Source organism: Anabas testudineus, chromosome 13 (assembly GCF_900324465.2).
Source record: "Anabas testudineus chromosome 13, fAnaTes1.2, whole genome shotgun sequence".
Taxonomy (NCBI): Eukaryota; Metazoa; Chordata; class Actinopteri; order Anabantiformes; family Anabantidae; genus Anabas; species Anabas testudineus.
In genome coordinates, this window is record NC_046622.1 from 9,150,690 (window position 1) to 9,166,401 (window position 15,712).

The 15,712-nt window shown below is 37.6% G+C and overlaps 2 protein-coding genes across 2 annotated transcripts; both read right to left on the minus strand.

The window, feature by feature from the left end:
- Positions 1 to 53: 53 nt before the first annotated feature.
- Positions 54 to 5,896, minus strand: sirt2 (sirtuin 2 (silent mating type information regulation 2, homolog) 2 (S. cerevisiae)). Its single transcript, XM_026368185.1, has 16 exons — positions 5,743 to 5,896; positions 5,531 to 5,577; positions 5,274 to 5,322; positions 4,794 to 4,904; positions 4,645 to 4,686; positions 4,461 to 4,567; positions 4,271 to 4,327; positions 4,101 to 4,169; positions 3,894 to 4,023; positions 3,723 to 3,782; positions 3,457 to 3,512; positions 3,299 to 3,375; positions 2,978 to 3,029; positions 2,816 to 2,883; positions 1,914 to 1,980; positions 54 to 1,192 (listed from the first exon to the last, which is right to left on the minus strand). Exons 1-16 carry the CDS (start codon positions 5,756 to 5,758, stop codon positions 1,052 to 1,054), a joined length of 1,149 nt encoding a protein of 382 aa, XP_026223970.1. The 5' UTR covers positions 5,759 to 5,896; the 3' UTR covers positions 54 to 1,051.
- A 467-nt stretch (positions 5,897 to 6,363) lies between these two features.
- si:ch1073-228b5.2 (distal membrane-arm assembly complex protein 2) lies at positions 6,364 to 9,235 on the minus strand. Its single transcript, XM_026365618.1, has 6 exons — positions 9,198 to 9,235; positions 8,612 to 8,802; positions 8,290 to 8,370; positions 7,921 to 8,060; positions 7,033 to 7,195; positions 6,364 to 6,932 (listed from the first exon to the last, which is right to left on the minus strand). The coding sequence occupies exons 1-6, from the start codon at positions 9,213 to 9,215 to the stop codon at positions 6,758 to 6,760; spliced, it is 768 nt and encodes a 255-aa protein (XP_026221403.1). The 5' UTR covers positions 9,216 to 9,235; the 3' UTR covers positions 6,364 to 6,757.
- Positions 9,236 to 15,712: the final 6,477 nt, after the last annotated feature.

Genomic DNA, 15,712 nt, shown 5'->3' on the forward strand with positions numbered 1-15,712 from the left:
GCATAGCTAATTATTATTATTTTTTAACAAAGTTTCAACAAACATGAACATAATCAGCTTTACAAAGGTAAAATTTATTGCAGGATTGTTTTGTATTGGTTTCCATTATATTTTTCAAATGTTAGTATGTTTAATGCTCCATTTTTATTTCATAAAGCAACGATTCATGCTTTTACAGCTATCCCAAACTGTTTACCAAGAGCTACATCTTCTTAGATTACTTTGGCAATTTATGTCTTTTTATGCTTTCTGTTTCCCTGCAGCACTTTTTTCTATCCCAAAAGATTTGAAAGGCAAACATCAACTAAGAAGCAAGTTCCTGATCATAGAAAGGAAGGTTAGTGTTAGCATCATGTTAAGAGCTAAGAAAGCATAATTTGTTTCATAATCAGAAAACACTGCCTTAAAAAAATTAACAGGAATGAAAATGTAACAAGAAAACGATAAAAATCAAGAAAATGAACAGTTCCACATAAACACTTATGCTGTTATTATAATGAGATTCAGATTCTATAATCTGGTTATCTTTTGAGGGCGCTTAGACTGAAACCTTCATTAGAGTTAAACTTTAGAGTAATTATTTTAGCTTTTATACAATGTAAAAAAGGTTGTAATGACACTGCTAATGTTTTTGGACATATTAACCATCTTAAATGTCAATATGGTTAATATGTCCAATAGCACCCATGTTGCTGAACAGTGGATGTAGTTGAACAATGCTACTGTCTACTGCAGTAAAATTCACAAATTCAACTGAGAATAAAGAAAACAGCTGAGAGAAAGGTGATCTAATGCAAAAAAGAAAAATAGGAAAGTATATTAATATAAGTAAAGTGCAAGTAACTGAAAAACAAGAGCGTAAAACCCAGAGATGTTACATGTCCTGTGAGTTTGTTGAAACGATTGCGACGTCAGGCAGATGAAAAATTAAAGAGTGACAGACAACTTGTCACCTTATTACTTTTACCATTTCCCTTTAAAAAGGCGGACTCTAAACTACGACTACAATCAATATCAAAATTGAAGTTTGTTTTACAGTTAGTTTAGTTAGTTACTCTGCCTTTTTGGGCTCTGGTGCCACTGAAGCAGCGCTTGTTTTGGCTGCAGCTCCTTTGCTGTCAGAGGCCTTTTCTTTTGTGCCCTGACTGTCAATCCTTGCATGTTCCTTCTTCACCAGTTCTTCCAGCTCCACCTGGAGAGAGACAGGGACTTAATACAACTACTGTGTGCAGACATGTGCAACAGAGTGCTGACAAAGAGAAAATGACTTCATGCTTTGCGTTTATTGAAAGGTCCTTTTACGATGGTGACCATCAACCACAACTTCACACAGGAAAATCTTAAATAGGTTACCTGACACTTAACGAGCTCTCACAGTTTTCGCTTCTTCTGCAGTTGTAGAGCATGGGTTATTGTGGGTGCACTTTGCATGAAATAGTTTAGGTGTGCCATTGTATGATACTTCTAGAAGAGTTCTATTACCAGCTACTTTCAAGAGCATTAAAGTCACAATATTTTACACTGCGTCCCTAATTGCAAATGTTAATCTACACTAACTATATGTTTAATAGTATATAGTTTATTATATTGACATTGTTAATATTGTACATTGTAAATACTGTAAATTACTTCTGTAGCTGAAAACAGCAACATTTACATAATATTTATTGCATGTACAAACACAGATGAAACTCACCAGTTGTACTTCATTTGACAATTTATACACAAATGTAAAAACCACATTAAGGAAAATTTAACTATTACATTACACTATAATGCTGTTTTTTCTGACCCATATTAGGGTAACTCTGAAACACTGTTTCACAGACCCCTGACTGTTCTGTTGTGTAACCTCAGCATAACCTCACACGAACATCAGCCTTACTGGACAGAGTGATGACTGTGTTACTTACTTTCCATCCCAACAGGTCAGCTAGAGCCAAACAGCCATCATCACATGTACTGATGTGAGCTACATCTCTGAGGAGAAGATAAAAAAACAGTATAAGAACGTTGTTTTATTTGTTCTTGTAGGTGGATTAAAATCCTATTTACAAAAAAAAGTTAGAGGTAAAGAGGTGTGAAGACCAACTGTGGCTAATTACTGAGTAACATATAAAATAAGGGCTAGATAAAATATATTAAAATGTCTCACTAAATTATCAACATGGGTAATGCCACCCCCTGGTGGTGCAAAGATAAAGTGCGCAATGTCTGTTTTAAACTGTTACACAATAAATGCATGCTTTTATATATGAAAAATAAACCATTATTAAACATTTAGTGCAGTTTATTAATTTTAAAACATCTCATGATCTAAACCTTTTTTGCATATCTCATCCAGTTGTCATAGAAGAAATATACAGATGACCAGCATTTCAACAAAACCAGGTCTTTCTCTTTGCCATGTTCACAACCCATATTTTGATGTGCATTACTCAACTCATCTTTTTGACTCTAATAACGTATTCTGTAAGTTGGACTAGCACTGATCTGTTGATTTAATTCAGATCAGTCATTTTCTTTCAACGCAGTCGGGTAGTTTAGCCCTCCCTACACGTCCTCTACCTTAGCCTTGTACCTTGCGCCTCACTTATAAGTCATGTGCCAAATGAATAAATTTATGTAAATTCCAGTGATTGCACAGTTTTCAATCATCTGGTCTTTAACAAATATACACACAATATTTCTAAGCAGCTAAAACTCACAGTCATGCCACCACCTTTGTCTTGTTACTGTACACTATATGTTGAAATAGGAGCTGAAGCTAATTAAATAATAAAGTTACTGAAATGTACAAGCATCTGTGTATTACCTGTATGCCTTGTCTGAGTCAAAGTCCATCCCTCCTCCAATACCAAGCAACCCAAACAGAGGATCAGCCTAAACAGAGAAACACAGTCAAAGCTGCACAGAGAATAAAAAAAAAACACAGGAAAAAGCAGTAAAGCTCAATGCAGAAGGGAGTGATGATCACCTGTCCTGCCTTTTCCATGTTTATGAGCAACCTGGGGCAACTTTTTGAAACCCTGAATGATATAACACAGAAACACAGGAGAGAACTGTGAAGACAAACAGACTAACACACTAATTACTTATATGCTATTCTCAGGCAAAATATAATCAATTAAGTTAATTCCTAACAAGAGCAATCTAGGTTCAAGATTGTTGCTGTAATCAAGCTTGAATTTTTCACACTGCAGGACATGCACAACAGTGATAGACTGCACTATACTGCTGCCTTGTCCCAGAGTATTTAGCAGTATGCTCCAGGACTAGGAAACATGATATGCAGTACCTGCTGACTAGACTTGCAAATGGTTGGACTTGCAAAGACGTCCCCATGATGATGAGTAAATCACAGTTGGGAAAGTCCTGACATAGAAAATAAAGACAGGGGAATTAGTTTATTTCTGCACAGGTGTTACATCATCCCTTTGATTCCCATGTACTCACGGATTTCATGGAAGTGAAGAATCTAACTGGTAGATTCTCTCCAAAGAAGACAATGTCTGGGTGAAGAGAAGCAAGGGACACAGAGTCACAAAGACATACTGAGATATATGGTGACAATTATCTATAAAGTTTGAGATCAAATAGCAGAAAACATTGGTAGGTTATTAGGGAGAGAATGTAATAAAAAGGAATTAACAGGACAAATAAAACAAAACTAGACCAAAATGACACATACTAAAATAAAAACAAGACAAATAAAAACTTACCTGGTTTTACCAAACTGCTGCACTTGTCACATTTGGGAATATCATCAGAAAAGATTTTCTCTACAAGGCAAAAGGAGGACGTTAAAGCCCTGAAGGGCTAAAGTTACAACTCAGTAGTCTCAGACCTTTGTCTCATACAGTAAATTTAAGACTAAGAACATAAAGAGACACCTTTCATCCAATCCAGGTTGTACTCCTTACGGCAACAGAAGCTGACACAGTGAGATGTGTAAAATGTTCCGTGAGCTTCAATAAGATCCTCTCCTTCAAGTCCAGCCACTCGCTCTAAGGTGTCAATATTCTAAATGAACAGACACATTTACGTCAACACAGGAAGAACAACTTCATTTATATGAAGCTGAGTATTTGCTTTTCTACCTGCGTGTAGCAGCGTCTCAGAAGCCCCTTGTCCTTCAACATCTTTATGAAGTAGTGACAGATTGTTGGCTAAACGTACATGAATGTGAAGCATGAGAGGACAAGAAGACACACGTGTAAAGCAGTTCATAACTCGCAAGGCAATTAATAGGCAGCAGAAAATTACATACCTTAAACTGTCCTGGGTAAAGCTCCTTGGCCAAAGTAAAGAATGGTTCTGGATGTTTCTGAAATACAAGATGGAGACAAATCATATGACTTAATCAGGATATAATTAATTCAAATGGAAATTTAAGCCTCTCTGATATAAACTCTAGTGTCTCATCCATCCAACTTGACCAAAGCATTTTTTTCACAAACCTTAAAGTAATCTATCTGGAAAATAGCCTCTGGGTAGGGTAGGTTATATTTCTGCAGATTTGCATACAGGCCCGTTCCTGGCGAGCGAAAATCAGGGATCCCAGCCGCTGTGAGTGAGGTGGTATTACAGATTAAAAACGAAGTTTTTGAATTCTGACTGTGATATTACAGCTGAGATACTCACATGTGGATATTCCTGCTCCGACCATACAGATGATGTTTTTACCTTTGTGGATGTAAACAAACTTAAATCAATAACAGCACTGTGTTAACAGACTTGCATTACCTACTACTCAGTCATGATGAATTTGCAATTTGCAAATGTAGACTTACATTTGCCACTGTTTATGTACTGTGCCACTCCACCCATAGTCAGCTCATCCAGAACTTTGTCTGCTGAGCCAAGGCCCAGGGTGCTGGAGAACAGATTACGCAGGAAGTCCACTGAAAAGTGAACAGAGGACAATCAGGTGGGGATAAATTGTGTAAGATCAATAAATTCACTAATGTGAACAGAAAAATCATACCTAATGGATATGAATATGTGGTATGTTTGCATTGCAAACATCAAAAATGACTGAACTGCTAACAGATACTTTTGAGGTTACTCATAACTTAAAGGTGCCATAAAGGTTGGAAATCACTGCAATTGCACAGGTTGGACAAAGTTAAATGTCCCAGGAGATTCAATATGACAATACATCATACATCAGATGTGCCAGATGTGGTGGTAACTCAACAACAACACAGCTACAACAGCCTTATTTTATATATGTATCTGTAAACCAGCGCTTCCTGTTTGTCTTTACATACTGTCTGTGTCTCCTGCAGCCTCTTCTTCGCTGCTGTCGTCAGATTGTTCCTACACATAAAACAATAGTGACATTTAGTGACATGATTAATTCAGCAGCAGTGTACAGTGACCTCACTGTGACTACGGGTGTTAACAAGACACAGGCTGTGTTTTTCTCGTGATGTCTTATAGCTACCAACCAGCTGGGTAACATTAACCACACCTTCTTGCTAACACTCAGTAGCGCCGAGCTACTAAAGATAAGTAGTTTACTTACTTCTGGTTCAGGTGTGACCTCCTCCACTTCTTCTTTTTTAGTAGATTCTACAAATACAAAATTAAATACCAGATAAAACTCTACCCCAACAAATACTCAAATAGTAAATTGTAATGTTAGCAACATAGCTAGCTACACCAGCACGGCGTAACATCGTCTGGTCGTCAAAACTGTAGCTTAAAGATAATTTCTACATCAGACAGACACCCTACCTGATGAATCAGACATTTATCCGTCTACTGAGACCGTTTAACCTAAAGAGCTAGAATGACAATTAATTTAAATCCCCCTTTTTTTTTACAGTTATGTCCGATAACTAGCTAACACTCAGATGCTTCGTCGTGTTGCTGTCCGTCAAAAACACGTCCCGTGTTCGCTGTTACACAATCCTCAGGGCACTTCAGTTCCTCCTACAGATCTAGTCGACTTCCTCTTTAATGTCATCTAAAACCCCACAAATTCAGTAAAACCAATATTAATAATCATAGTTACGATGTGAAATAGATATATCAATAAAGAAATATAAAACCACTCAATAAATGGTGAGGAGAAGCTGATAAATTAACCACCTATTCATTACAAACCTCTTTGCCATCGATGCAGCTCATATAGAGACTAACCTTGATTTCTTCATCCAACATTCATCTTCACTACAGTACACGGATCACACTGGATTATGAGCTTTAGTTTCCCCATATATAAGCTTCCACACACACTGTGAAGATTAGCAATACATACAGCCAAACAGTGATATGTAGCTGAATAGTTTTAATTAACTATTAAACACAGACATCGTTTACAAAATTAAACAATAATATCTTTATTTAGTATAATTATTCACGTTACATTTATTAATATTTACATTTCAACAATAAATACAAATGCTGAGTTGTCAATAATCTAACAAACAGGTACATAATTCCACACTTGCCGCATTTTCCTTTTTTAGATATTTATATCTAATTGTATGCTATCATTGTCCAGACCTGGTTGATCCTGCTAAAGCAAGACATTTTTTTCTGGCAAGTCAAACTAAACTGTGATGGTTGTATTACTGCCAAAATCTCTTTTCTTATTCTGTCAGATGTTTCCACTTTAATTCTCTTTGCTCTGTCAGCACCCTTTATGTGAAACCAGTTCAAAGTGCCAGCAGAGCTCTCTCAGGCAACTTTTTCACTTTCGGTCCTATATCATGCGATACCTCTGATTCCAGTCCTTCACAATGCATTACTGCTGTCCCTGCATGAAATCAACCTTCTCTTCTTCACTGTCCTGCCTCAGGCTGTGGTCATACCCAGTGGCGGTTATCTGGCACTGGGGCAACATTTCCTCCAGCAGGATGATGACCAACCCAGGACTCGAAATCCTAGGGAGGGATGACACGTCCAGACGCCGCAGTCCCCTGCAAAAAACACACACCACATTCAAAAAGGACGGATTGAAGACAACAGTAGTGTTTGTACATAATAACTATGCCATGATTTGAGTGTTTGGATAATTACTTGAGATTCCTCAGGGCAGCCAGGCCACCTGTAGTGATGCGAGGACAGTGAGAGATATCCAGTTCCTCCAGAGAATCCTGAAACATGTGGAGCCTAGCTAAAAACCAATCATCTACTTGAGAACATCCTCGTAATGACAGAGTCCTCAAAGATTTCTGCCCAGCTGAAAAAAAGAGATCAGACCAAAAACACTGGATTTAAATGATGAATATCACTAAAATAAAATATGACAAAGGTCAATTGAATCTATTACAGTAATAAGCAACCGAGTAAGAGTTAAAAAATTTACCTGAAATAAGTAGTCAGCTAAGTGAGCTTATGGAATAAGAAATTTAATTCTTTTGGGTTTATATTCAAAAGTATATAGTAGGTAAATATTTATAGCTCAAACTGAGTCCTGCTGAAATTTCTGTTGCCCAATGATAACAACAGTACAGTAGGCAATACTGTGAAATCAAATTATTATATTGCATATTTTGGCAAAGTAAATTTGTTAAAATTATGTTTGTAATTTTAATGTAATTGCCTTAAAATGTTATATACAGTAAATGTGTGTTACATACACAAAATGTTTGTAGTTTGAAATTTCAAACTAGTTTTTCACTAAATGCAGTTTTTTCATTTAATTTGTTACTATGTAATTATTTAGTAATTAGAGAGCTGTAATTTACTAGGGTACCATGTCTTCTTTACATTTACATTTAGTCATTTAGCAGGCGTTTTTATCCAAAGCGACTTACAAGCGAGGAACAAGGCAAGCAAACAAAATCTAAGTCAAGGAGAAACAACATCAAAGCAAAGTGCTATCAAAAAAGTGTTTCTGTTTCAAGAGATGTTCTTCTTTGAAACTGAAAACGAAACACAAAGAGATGAGTTGGAACTCAGTACCCAGGTTGTCCAGTCCTGTGTAGTTAATGACCGTGTAGCTCATGTCTACCTCCTCTAGGACTGCGTCTCTGTGATTCAAGAAATCCCAGCTGAACTTGCCCCTCTGATTTGCACGGAACCAGTCGGTCTGTCCAGCAAATCTTAGGACACAGCACAGATGACAAGACAAAAACTGGATCAAAGCAAGAAGTTTAGTACACAACCATAACACTAAGGCCTGAAAAAGGACGCACTAAAACCTGAAAAACTGGGTGGGCACAAGACCCCATATTTCTAAATACATCTTGATGAACAGACATGAACAGTTATAAAAGAAAAATACAGACGAATCATATAAACAATGCCGAAACAAGGAAATAAGACACTTACCTAAATCCTCCTTTCATGTTCAAGATATAATACGCAGATGCTATGTATGGCCCATAATGCTTCCGAGTGTATCCATAGTAGCTGTGAAAGGCAGAGGGAAAACATCACTGATATATCTACAGTAACTTGACAAACTGAAACTGTGATGGACCAGTTGCAGTTTGCATACATGCTAATATATTTAGTGTTTTTACTTATTGCAGCTCTTAATACTAAAAATGTTGGTTTTAGTGCATTGATTTTTTATTGAACTATACTGCAGAGAAAAGCAGCACTGGCACTGGTGCATCTTTAAGTATAAGTCAGCAGTAATATTTCTTACGCATTCTTCTTCTCAATCGCCCTACTCTTCATGTGGGCCCTCCAGCTCAGGAGCATCTCTACATCGTAGAACCGCTGGTTGAGGAAGAGGAGGAACCGTCTGTGCAGAGGAAGAGGAGACACTGAGCTGGAGCTCCCCAGTCCCCTGGCGACAAGGAGAAGAGCCGACCGCTGGCAACATGTGTGCAGAGACTGTGAAGGAATAGACAGGGAAAACTGAGCAGAGAACATGAGGAACAAGAGACAACACATCTCTAAACATAAACATAACTAAACTTCCACATGATGACTATTGTTATTTTTTTATCCTGGTGGTTTGAGTCCGAAACTATCGTCAGAACAACCTTCCGGTGTATATCAACAAAGCCAGTGAATTAGTTAACGTTACCCAAACCAGTATTTAGCATTGCCACACTGTGATGCTAGCTCCTGGACGTTAACTTAATACCACAACCATTAACCACTCAACTAACCGTACGCACGCCTTTGTAATAAGCTACTCTCTATGTCATGAGAAAGCAAAATGCCCTTTCGGTGTTTTAGCCTGACAAATGTAGTAACTAATAGAAACGTGAAGGGTAACTTACCTTCAAGAGAGCCGACATGACAGCGCCGTGCTACAGAGAGTCGTAAGGGACAAATATTACGTCTGCGCTTTTTAGTTCTGTTGTTGTTGCTCCACTCGACCACAAGGGGTCGGTATGTTCACGTTTCTCACCGTATGAACAACAAAAGGAATCATAACATAAGATGATGGAAGTGACTTTTACAGAAATGATGTAGAAGACATCTGAAAGCATTAAATAAATTAATTAATTAAATTAAATAATATTTATATAAAGGCATGATCGAGATACATACAAACTGGACATGATGCAGGGTCTTCTCTGATGTTAATGAAGATTTATTTGCATTAGTTCTTTTTAAATGATTAGTTCATTAAAGTGGCAAAACACCAACAAAATGAAAACACAGTCCGCAAGAAATGTAAATAACAAGCATTTAACACTTGGTCTGTAAAACAGTCTTGATGTTAGTGTTGCAAATCACATTTTCACATTGTAAACTGCTGCAAATGGCTGCTTGGAATGACTTTCACGAGCTCAGTTTTATCAGGTGTCCTCGAGGAAAAAGAGATTAGGATGATGATGGTGCTGCAGCTAAACATATCTTTTGTAACCTTTCTGTTTCTTTCTCTCTCCGGTTTGTTCCTACATGATTGCTTCAATAAAAAACACAATAGAACCTTTGAAAAACATTTTAAGAAACATTTAAGATACAAGAACAGAAATACTTTATTTAACTTTGCAGCTGAAAATAAAATTCTGGTTTTTTGGGGAACTCATTGATTTATTGGTGCAACAAATATCACACACTCATTTTGCTGCTCATGCTTATTACAATATAGCTTTATTCAGTTTTCCTCAGAGCATTCTGTGGGTTTTCTCTTTGATACTGCAGGGGGTTTTAACACCACCTATCTAACAGACGTGTCACAGAATACAAGCATTTACCAAACCCACTGTGCTTCTATCACTATTACACATACATGGACTTCCCCCAGCCAAGCTCCCGTTCTCACAGTGAGTGTGATCTGACAGACGGCTCACACCTGCTGGTACAAAGGCTTGCACTGCTTCTGTGTGTTTGCACAGGATTGGCAGAGGAAAGAAGTAACAGTGCATGATGAGGTGAACGGAGTTGTTTCTAATCGTTTGTGTACAGTGGTTTAAACAGTGCACGTGTTTCTGGTGAGAAGCCTATATAATGCAACATGTTACCAACACAAACAAAACACCCAGTCAGGAACATATGAATATTTGATGGTAATATCTAGGTTTGAAGATTTGTATTATGTTTAAAAGGTCGTTATCTACATGGTAAACTCATAAGAAAATTGTTTACAATTCATTAGCTCCTTAGAGAGATTAACAAAGGGATGGAAAGATATAGGAGAAGACCGTGTGTGTGGAGACTAAGCAAATTACATTACTGAAGGCTTGACTGAATGAACATATGGACCAGTGAAGAAAGAGTGACTGGCGCAGGGAATGAATGAATTGATTAGGGGATGGATGGTGGAACAGATGGATTGCTTACTAGAACAGATTTTCAGTGCTGCAACAGCAGGGACAGAGAGACAGTATGTGTGTGTTTGTAAAACCCCTACTGTGTGTGAGTGTGTCTAGGTACAATGGAGGGTAGAGGGTGTGTCTGCAAAACTGATGACCATCAATTCTGATCAGTTTGAGGTAAAAAAAAAAAAAAAAGCTCCAGTCGATCTTTGTTAGACTGAGAAAACTATTTATTTTTTAACCCAACCCCTAGGCATATTCATGTGTTCACATCGCTTCTCTCTGAAATTCAATTTACTGTTATTGATGGGGTAGTCAAGGCAGGGATTCATTCATATGGTTTACAAGTGGTACGATGCAGTGCATTCATACCCCACCTGGTTGTTTATATGGAGGACCTTTTGGCCTTAATGTGCTTCACAAAAGTAAAATGTGCAATAGCTGAAGGTTTAAGATCAACAAAACATGGAGCTTATGAAGAGTGTATTCTGTGCCACCAATCAAAATAACTGTAGCTATAACCTTGAAGCCTTTATGCAGCTTCATAGAAAAGGAGGTGGGGGGTAGCTCTGGTTTTTGAATAAGACAAGTAGTAGAGCCTTGAATGGGAGGTCTCCTAAATAGTATTCTGTTTAGATCTTCATTGTCTTATAATTAAAGGCTTTTTGAAGCAAGGCAGTGTAAAAACAATAAAATACTAGCACAGAAACTAGCACTGTCAGGTGATTAATAGATTAACCTAATAAACTTTTTGCTCTGTGATTAATTAATCTAAATTAATTGCATATATTAGTTTTTGCTGTATTTGAATTCAAATGGATTTTGACAAATCAGGGACTCAAATAATAATTGACATACATTTTTAAGTTAAACATCTATTAAGGTTTTCTCTGGGTTCAATGCTAAATGATTTGTGTTTAGGTGATGGACCCATGGTTATGCCCATACAGGCTGCCATTAACTATCCTATTTTATCTGTGACAAAAAACTAGATCATATACTTGACCCACATCACATTGCACATTAAACTGTGCTCTGTTTTACTTGGCCAAATCATTGATAAAATAAATATTGATTCCTTCCACTCCTAAGTGATACACTAGTTTCTTACAGTGCAACTATGCTGCCCTTAGTTAACTGAAATCTTGAAATGTGTTGCTACACTAATATATTCTTATTTTTTTCTCCACATGCTTGAGTCACTGAGTTCACAGCAATGGCAAACTGACAGCATTAGTCCATGCTGACGTGAAGGCAGATAATTTTAGTCTGTTCTTGTCAGATGTGTACCTCTACTACCATTTCTCTGAAACAGTTTTGATAGCAGATGAAGTCTGAGGTTTTCTAATAGCTGCTCTCCTGTGGCTCCCCACTTTTTATTGAGAGTTGTTGTAAGTGATGGCCCAATGGGAAAGCCATTAGCCACTGGTTCTCTCTCCTGTTCTGACCCCACCACAACTTCACTGTGCAATTTCTGCAGAGATGTAGTTAAGGCACGCACACACATCTCGCTCACATACACATATGCACAAACCGCCGCAGTATTCTCAAGACCATTAGCGGCTGTCAGGGTTGTTTTGTTTTGACCAGCTCCCATAGGGCCAGTGGAGTCTGTAAATCTCCACTGTCTTGCAGGAGAGCCATTAGTGGTCAGTCGTACTGAGCCAGTTACTTAATGTTCATGTTGGGGGACAGTCACTGGGAGGGCGACCAAAGGGCACAAAATGCATAACAAGCTGAATTAATACTTGAAATTCAGATATAATATAGATGTTAAAGATTACATTAACCACATAGGCTATTTGTGGAAATATGCTGTATACTGGCTTGAGACCTAACTTATTGGAAAATATTAAATGGCTTACACACACACACACACACACACACACACACACACACACACACACACACACACACACACACACACACACACACACACAAACATGCATAACAGCATAGGTCTATAAATGTGATGTATGTCCTCTTATCTTAGCACATTTGCTCATTATACAAACACACTTTTGCCGTGCATGCACGTCTGCCTGCACAAGAGCACATAATCACCATTTTGTTATCTCTCTTTCCCACATATCTGTAATAATTTACATTGACAGAGTTAATTACCATGGGGATGAACAGCATGCCAGCCCAACCCGCTGCACTATTACAAAGCATCATTATCTTATAGGGAGGTGTCACTCAGAATAGCACATCATCTAAAAATAGTATAAGCTGAGCAGAGCGTCATAGGACAGAGGCTGTATTGACTGGAAAATGATGATACACCCAAAGTCACTGCCATTCACTCAGTAAAGTACAGACACAAAAACTGTCTCAACACAGATTCAAACTTGATTGAAAGCTCTGCTTTGCAGATTAGTGCACCCCCCCCCGAATACAGCATGACCCTGTGTGATTAGCTCTAATGAATGCAGACCACTAAAAAGCACAGCAAGGTTGGATTTTCCTCTGAGACACCTCATCAGAAATCAAAGTTACTGCTGGGTCCTCCAAATCTTTTCACAATGCTGACACACACCCACATCTTTCTCTGTGTCTGCTGTTGCTCCCTGTAATGTAGTACCTGTACATGCTGTATAAGTATTCCCATTAGATTGGAGAGAGTTTTCAAAGTGTCAGCTACACAGCAGCGTATAAATAATACAAAACAAATAAAGGCTTTTCTTCTGCACAGCAGCTACATGAGCTGTGACAGATGTAAGCTGTAAACTAAGGTTAACTTCAAAACCACTGCTTCATTTGTCATCTCAAAGATTGTATATAGGCTATCCATCGTGTGCGTCGTTGGTTGTTTTGATGAGTCATTTCACTTTTTTAGAAATAAATATGAAACTAAGAGTGATTGTTGACATCAAAGGACTTGGAGAGAAACTTTAAACATATAAATAAATAGTGCATGTCACATATGGCACATTCATTTGCTATTGTCAGAAGTGAATTATCATGTCTTTTACATTCAGGATATAAATAGCTATAGACAAATTAGGTTTAATGTATTATACATTGTCGTCATTTTATATCCTGTCATGAGTTCATATTCCAGTTTTTTCTATTCCAATTTCCTCTCTTCTGTAGCATGTTCTCTTCTTTTGTTCTTCTAGCACATTGCACCCAATGCAATCACCTTCTCCGTCATCTTTCTTCTACATAGAATCTTCCACAACATGCAAGTCAGTGTTTTCATGTATAAATTCAGCTCCTGCATTATCATTTCCACGCACGTTCTCCCCTAATCTCTCCTTCTCTCTGTCTTTGTCAGCAGAATACTGAGTTGAATCTGTGGTGTGTAATAAGCATACATACATACAGCTCAAAAGCACACGTGCATATAAATACTTGTCAGAAAAGAAAAAGCGAGCAAAAGAGATGAAGGAGACAGATCGAGCTGCAAATCTTGAATAACTAATAACATTCATATTCTGGCTGTTCGTTCTTGGTGTTATCGATCACAGCCCTGTCATTTTACTCCGTTCTGGCTTCATTAGGATGATAATAACCTATCCCTTGGCTGCAAGTCAACCAGCCAATATCTGCTTCTATTCACATTATGATTGAATAACCTCTGAGGAGCCAAACTCATTCCAAAGTGTGTTTGACCATAGCTGATAAATGCCTTTCATTGCTACTGCTGAATTTATGGTACAACACTGTGGTTTTCTTTAGCAAGACTTAAGATATATTCCAGACATGAAAAACGAACACTTTACAAATATTTAATTATAAATAAATAAAGTGGTATATGCAAATATATTTATTGTATGTAACACAGACATAAGATTGTCTTAAAACCTGGTTGTTTCCTATATTGTTACTAAAATACTGTCAATATGTTTGGTGTCAGTGTCATAAATGTAAAATATTGACTTTGTCTTTGGAAAATCTCCTATGGGGGGGAATATGACGTATTGCATAATCTACCAATCTTTCTGTCTTTTACCACAACATCACACTCCTCACATAATTCGGGAGCCTTTGCACTTTCAGGTGATAAGCTGATTAGTGAGATGGCAACCTCCTGTCACTGACGGACACACAGCGTGAGGTTTGTTGAAGCTGAACACAACACTTGACTGAAATACTGATTGGTTGTGCTGCCCACCACACACTGGTCTGCAAATTTGGTTGAAGATTATCTTGCTGTTTCCAGAAAAATAATTTAATGCTGAGATCAAATTCATTCTAGCAGAATGAGTCAAGTCTTCTGCACATGCATGTGTTTTATAGGGTGAACTGACAAAAACCCCAAATCTCTGCAGGGATTTTCACTAAACACGTGTTTCATATAATAGCATACAATATTCATTAAGACACCTTTGAGCCTCCTATTCTCCAAAATTGTTTATTACATATCACATGTACATAATGCAACATATGACATGACTGACATTAAACTCATCAGATTTGATGGGCTTGATTTTTTTACCCTCACATAATCAGCCCTGCCAACCTAAATAATTATTTGTTAAGTAGTCTGCCAGTTGCCATCTGACAACCATATAACTGGATTTTTCTTTAACCTTTCAACACTCATAACGATGTCATCAGTTCCCACACTCTCCTCTCTCTAACTGGAAGTGACATCAATAAAAGCCCTCTGAGATAAACCTGTGATTCTGAGCTTTATAAATAACACTGGCTTGATTTGTTAGTACACTTGTGCTTCTCCATACAAACAGACTCCTTTAGCAGTGTCACAGCAGAGTGAATCCAGCTGCAGCTCCTAAAATTAATGATGGGTAAGTGTGACTTACAGTAGATGTGCCAACTAGAAGCACTGACAGTGAATTCTATTTTTGTTGCTCATTAACTGACATAAATCAAACTGTTTGTGCCATTAATCGTATCTGCTGCAGCTGTGTTTTCAACGCTATGACAACTCTGTGAAGAGTCCTCGAGAAAAAAATGTCATTATTTGTACTGCAACAAATGTTAGTTTGACAGTTAAGTCTTTATTTTTCATAACTGAATTCTGTAGCCGGCCTACATTCAGGGTGAACTCATTATCG

Excerpts from the sequence above, each read along its gene's own strand:
- sirt2 (XM_026368185.1), bottom strand. Across the intron at positions 4,170-4,270 it reads TTTACCCAGGACAGTTTAAG|CCAACAATCTGTCACTACTT; the intron begins GTATGTAATTTT and ends ATGTACGTTTAG. Across the intron at positions 4,024-4,100 it reads TGAGACGCTGCTACACGCAG|AATATTGACACCTTAGAGCG; the intron begins GTAGAAAAGCAA and ends CTGTTCATTTAG.
- si:ch1073-228b5.2 (XM_026365618.1), bottom strand. Across the intron at positions 8,371-8,611 it reads GCGATTGAGAAGAAGAATGC|CTACTATGGATACACTCGGA; the intron begins GTAAGAAATATT and ends TGCCTTTCACAG. Across the intron at positions 6,933-7,032 it reads GCTGCCCTGAGGAATCTCAA|GGGACTGCGGCGTCTGGACG; the intron begins GTAATTATCCAA and ends TGTTTTTTGCAG.